This window comes from Malus domestica, chromosome 10 (assembly GCF_042453785.1).
Source record: "Malus domestica chromosome 10, GDT2T_hap1".
In the NCBI taxonomy this organism is placed as follows: Eukaryota; Viridiplantae; Streptophyta; class Magnoliopsida; order Rosales; family Rosaceae; genus Malus; species Malus domestica.
Genome location: NC_091670.1, coordinates 25,478,260 through 25,483,460, shown reverse-complemented (window position 1 = coordinate 25,483,460; position 5,201 = coordinate 25,478,260). Strand labels below are relative to the sequence as shown.

Sequence of the window (5,201 nt, the reverse complement as noted above, 5' to 3'; positions counted from 1 at the left end):
TCTCAATATACGCTAAATACAAAACAAACCCAAAAACAAATTGATAGGGAACCTAAAACAAAGATGACCAAGAAAGGTTCCCATCATGAGATAGCAGCATAGAATAGAAAAATGATGTCATTCACACTGCAAAATACAACAGCAGGAATAATGATCGTCTCGAATACAAATCATCAGTCTATCCTTTTTTGCAAAAAGAATATTTCACTGATACTAATTAGAAGTCAGGTGAGAACAGACATAATCCAAGATGTTAGATGTTTTTGGATCAGCAGTGATGTTAGCCATTGATACAACATAACAGGAACGAAAGAAATCATATATACACTCTCTTCCTAAACCTATTTTTCCTATAACTGGAAGCTACAAACTCTCCCTCACAAATTATAAATTCTGGACTGCTAAAAAATGCTAAAAATATCTTAATACCGCGGACATACATATCAATGTGCCATGAAAACAGAATAGTTTTTTTTTGCAAACTACTGGAAGTCATATTAGATCATTGTTATTATACAAGGAAGTTCACTTTCACTAACTCTTACCTTTAATCCACATATTTTTTCAGCAGGTGAATTCACCTTCTTCACAATCTTTAGTCAGTTCAGAAGTTATTCTGCACATAAACCAAAAGCATCATGCATCTAAGTTCCATGGCAACAATACAATACTACATATAAAACTATTAAAAACAGCAAGTTTGTCAAACAAGAGTGGAGGTTTTGGCATAACGTAATTGTTTTAAACCAGATCTGCGCATACAGAGTACTTATAAGAACCTAAAAAGCCTACAGAACCACATCAAACCCAAACTCTTGGCAGTCCCCAAATGCATATTTTTCAACAACATAAGAAATGAATATTGTTCTTACCATACAGATGAGGTGAAGAGTGCAAACGTGCATTGTGTTTGACAAACTTTAACTAGCACTACATCTAACTTCCTAAAACTAAATAAATCCCTTTAACTCATTCTTTAACTTGCCTTCGTATTTATATATCCTTATTTCCATGCCAACCTCAACTGATCGCATATTACAGAGAACATAAAGCCCTATCAAATGTGAATGAAAATGAGTAGTTGACCCATCAGTTTGTGAAGAGGAAAGAAATAAAATAGTGACAGTGCAATGCAGAAGCTAAAAGTACAGAGTATCTTAATCAAAATACACAGAAAATGTAAAGGTGTGTACCTCAAGAAATACAAAATCAAGTGTAAGACCCCTCCAGACTGAATGACAACCATTTGAAGAAAACAAAATTACTAAAATATCCCCTCCTTTCAGCCAGCTACCTTGATTGCGCCCACTTCATCAAGTTTTGAACTCTTATGCTGAAAAGATAGTGAGAAACAGAGACCTTGGTTAAATGTAGATGCAAAGGAGCTATACAAAAATAGTGGGCATATTATGCAGATCCCAAGCAAAACATTAAAGGAAGGATTCGAGATACGAAAGTATAATTCCAAACGAAAAGTTTCATTTTTATATTACCTTACTTTTTTTGTGTCTGTGGACATCATTAAGGTCTTCATCTCCATCGTGTTTCCTTTTCTGTGATTATACAAGTAACAAAACTAAAGCCTGTAAATCCCTATGAATATTCAACTAAATTTGAAAAAACACAAAATATGGTGTTGGTGAACAAAAAAACTGGAATTAGATTGCACGACAAACAATGGCGGTTCATGACTCCAGACAAATCAGAGCTATTTGGATAAAAATTTCACATTCATTCTTTTCAAATTTAACGGTACGGGTGTACCATTTTCTAACCTTTTCATGTTTCTTTGAGTGATCACCGGATGGATCATGATGCCCACTTTTATCCTTCTTCTTATCCCTGTCTTTATCTTTGCTTCGATCTTTATGACGGTGCTTACGCTTCTTGTGCTCTTTATCCTTCTCTTTGTCTCTGTCCTTGTGCTTTTTGTGTTTCTTCTCCTTGTCTTTAGACTCGCTCTTTGATTTCCCTGCAATAGTTGGAGTCCCCTTATCTGCCTATAGAAGACAAAACAAGATATCAATTACAATGAGAACCTGGAAAGGAAAACGTTTTTGCAGGACCACATATCTATTGGAAAAGAAGATAAATAACAGACTATCATCCAATATAAGTAAGAAAGTCTCACGAGTGGTAGATCAATAGGAGCCGTTTCTCTAAGATGGAAAGCCTCTCTGAGAGTATCTAGTTCAAAAGGCTGTATGCGTGGTTTTGTATCCCGGGGATATGATGTACTCTGAATAAGTTGATCCAACTGCATCCCCTCTCCTTTTCTGATTTCTGTGTCTCCCACCACATTGTGAAGATAGTGTGTGTCTGATATTGATACTGGAAGTGGTCGCTTGCAGAAAAACTCATGGTGGGGAAGTAACTTGTAGTGACTTATGAGATCTACAGCACCAGTCAACTCCTTTGGTCCTGTATCCAACAAAATTTCATCAGATAAGATAAAATGCTCCTAAATATCAAAACATGCATCCAGTGACATTATAGAAGCAAAAGACTTGAATTCTCGGTAGATTGAAATAAGTATATTTTAAGAGAGTTATGAAATTTAGAATATCCGAAATTAAATATTAAATATGTATTGGTATCTCATCCAAGAACCAGATAGGGCAGGGTGGATAGAGGCCACATGGCTCTCTTGATAAGTTCAAAATTCTGTGCTATACATGAATAAATGAGGTTTTGAAGAGTGCTTCAGCTATGAATACTTCTGTTAAATATGTAATTAACTACCAATAAAAATTCAACCAAGAAGGGAATGTGAATAAATTTGTAACGGAACACTATATTGAAAAAACATTCTACCTCGTCCAAACTTCGTTCCTTCAGGATCCATGGGTCAATGTCTCATGAAGTGGTGGACCACTAACAACTGTGACGTCACATACAAATAAAACATGAGTTTTGGCAAACCATAAATACTGCAATGAGTCATAAAAGTCCAAAATATAAAAAGGGAACATCTTAAAAAAAATTCTCCAATAAAGAGCATGTTCAAAGTTTTTCTCCAATAAGTACAATAATGTCTGAGTATAATATATTCAGACAAAGTGGTGCAAAGTTCAGGACAAGGTATTCCTAAGTAGCCTTGTGTGATCCAAGAGACATCCTTTTTTCCTGTGTAATTCAGAACATACCTAGTACTTCACCTTCTATCGAAGCTACTCAAATATCTAATACCCAAAAGGGATAACTCTGGAGGGGAAAAAAGCACCTCATACTAAACCGTACGCATGACTCATAAGCAAGCCAAAGTATATAATACCAAGCTTCCTATTCTTATTTCTCTCCCAGAAACCAAAAATAAAACAGACGCGCAAATTAGTACAGGGGATTCTTTTACAAATCTCAAAAGAAAACACTGGAAAAATTAATGTTGACTACTCAACAAGGTTGCCGGTGTGCACAAAAGAACTCGGAATACTCCATTTGCTAATCCAACAAAGATTTTGCTAGGTTCTTCCTACTATAGATTCAACAAGCAGCACCAATTCTTATGACTATCACTAATAACTCTAAACACACGGCTGTTGTAACTGAACTAGGGCAAGCAGCTAAGTACGCGACGAGGTTTCAATTTCACTACCACTGACACAAATTTGAACGCCATATTTTCTTAACTAAACGTCGTGAATACTGCCACATTTTTGCCACTCTGATATAAAATGCTAATCTTTTCTCACAAGGCTAAGCTTACTCTTCAAAGATTTGTCCTTTCTTTGTTCCCTCTTGCCCTAGTCAATAAATCTCTATTCTTGCTGAAACTACCGATGAAGACACGACGAAATCCCGCAACTTTTCAGGATAACCCAAAAGCAAATCTTTAAACAAACAACAAACAGAACCGATAGAAAGAAGCAGAAATTCAATGCTTTGAAACCAGTAAGAGAGAGAAAGAGAGGGAAAAAGGGTAAAACAAAAAGCAGACCTCTGACATGGACCCCGAATTGCTCTCGAACTAGTAGTGACCCAGATCACGAGGGCAAAATCGTAATTCCAGCTCGCTCCTTCTTCCTCCTCCGGTTGCTCAACACTTCGAAAGCTGCCCAAGTACCAAAAAATCCAAGCCCCAATTGAGTGGTTGACGAACAGAGGTCGAAGAACCAAAACGCCCAGCAGAACACGAATAGGGTTATTGCGCGGAGAATTGTAATTGACCTGCGAATGGAAGCAAATTAGGGGATTCCCAATCTGCTGGGGTTTGGAGTTTGGGAGGAGTGGGAGCTGAAATTGTCGAAATTGTCAAGTTAGGGCTTTTGCAGATCGAGAAGGTTCGAGAAGAGCGAAGGAGAGAGAAAGTCGAGTATTGGTCTGTATGAAGGTGGTGGGGAACACAGAGGACCAGAGTGGTGAGAGAGAGACAGAGGGAGAGGAGCATATGTGTGTAATCTAAAATCTAATGATTTATGTATAAAACTAAAACTAGGGTTTGGATTCTTGGAATTGGAGGGGTTTCGATTTCTATTTCCAGGCTCTCTCTCACTTGGGATTTTTATTTTTATTTATTTTTATTTTATTTTTATAATAGTTTTGGACCACTTTTGGTCCTTTTTTTGCCATTTTCCTTCTTCTTCCCAAACAAAACATGGGCATTTTTGGGTTTATTGCTCAAGCGGAACACCTGATTAGGCGATAATTGTTTTTACCTTTGTAATCAGTTCTTACACATATTTGACTGCTAAGTTATTCAATTTAAATCGTTAAATTTAATTCAACAATTAAATATACATCGATAATAAATGTCTATTGGTGGCTTTCCATCATAACACCTAAAATGAGGAACACACAATTTTTTTTTTTTTTTACCGGAACACACATTTTGTATATTTTGTACAAGAAGCTTTTAATTTTACTTTTTGTGAGAAAATTTTGGATTTGGAATTGGAGAAAGAACGATAGAAATATTCTGGGGTACATTTTTGCATCATGTATATTAAGGATGGTTTCAAAAAAACCGAAAACTTGAAAAAAAAAAAAAAAAACCGGAACCAAAATCGAAAAAACCAAACAAACAAAAAATCAAACCAAAAAGTTTTGGTTCAATTTCGATTTCAGAGGTTTAAAAACCGAACCGAAGTGTCTTAAAACGACGTTGTTTTACAAGATTTCTTATAAGGCACTTCACATACATAGTGTTGAATACACTTCACTTTAAAATTTAATATTAAATGACTTATATATCTTAATATGCA

General features: G+C 35.8%; 1 protein-coding gene across 4 annotated transcripts; it reads right to left on the bottom strand.

Annotated features, from left to right (window-relative positions):
- Positions 1–241: 241 nt before the first annotated feature.
- Positions 242–4,494, bottom strand: LOC103445321 (mediator of RNA polymerase II transcription subunit 19a). 4 transcript variants are annotated; one of them, XM_008384314.4, is made up of 7 exons: positions 3,938–4,494; positions 2,815–2,881; positions 2,132–2,421; positions 1,776–2,000; positions 1,494–1,553; positions 1,194–1,333; positions 242–616 (listed from the first exon to the last, which is right to left on the bottom strand). In XM_008384314.4, the coding sequence occupies exons 2-6, from the start codon at positions 2,843–2,845 to the stop codon at positions 1,283–1,285; spliced, it is 657 nt and encodes a 218-aa protein (XP_008382536.1). In that variant the 5' UTR covers positions 2,846–2,881; positions 3,938–4,494; the 3' UTR covers positions 242–616; positions 1,194–1,282. The 4 variants fall into 4 exon arrangements, with proteins under 4 accessions (XP_008382536.1, XP_028965684.1, XP_070662941.1 ...); XM_029109851.2 differs by having other exon boundaries at positions 1,499–1,553; XM_070806840.1 differs by having other exon boundaries at positions 400–1,054; positions 1,499–1,553.
- Positions 4,495–5,201: the final 707 nt, after the last annotated feature.

Coding starts and splice junctions, on each gene's coding strand:
- LOC103445321 (XM_008384314.4), bottom strand. CDS start 2,845: ATGGATCCTGAAGGAACGAAGTTTGGACGAG. Junction 2,422..2,814: donor AGGAACGAAGTTTGGACGAG/GTAGAATGTTTT, acceptor TGTTGGATACAG/GACCAAAGGAGTTGACTGGT. Junction 2,001..2,131: donor CTCCTATTGATCTACCACTC/GTGAGACTTTCT, acceptor TGTCTTCTATAG/GCAGATAAGGGGACTCCAAC.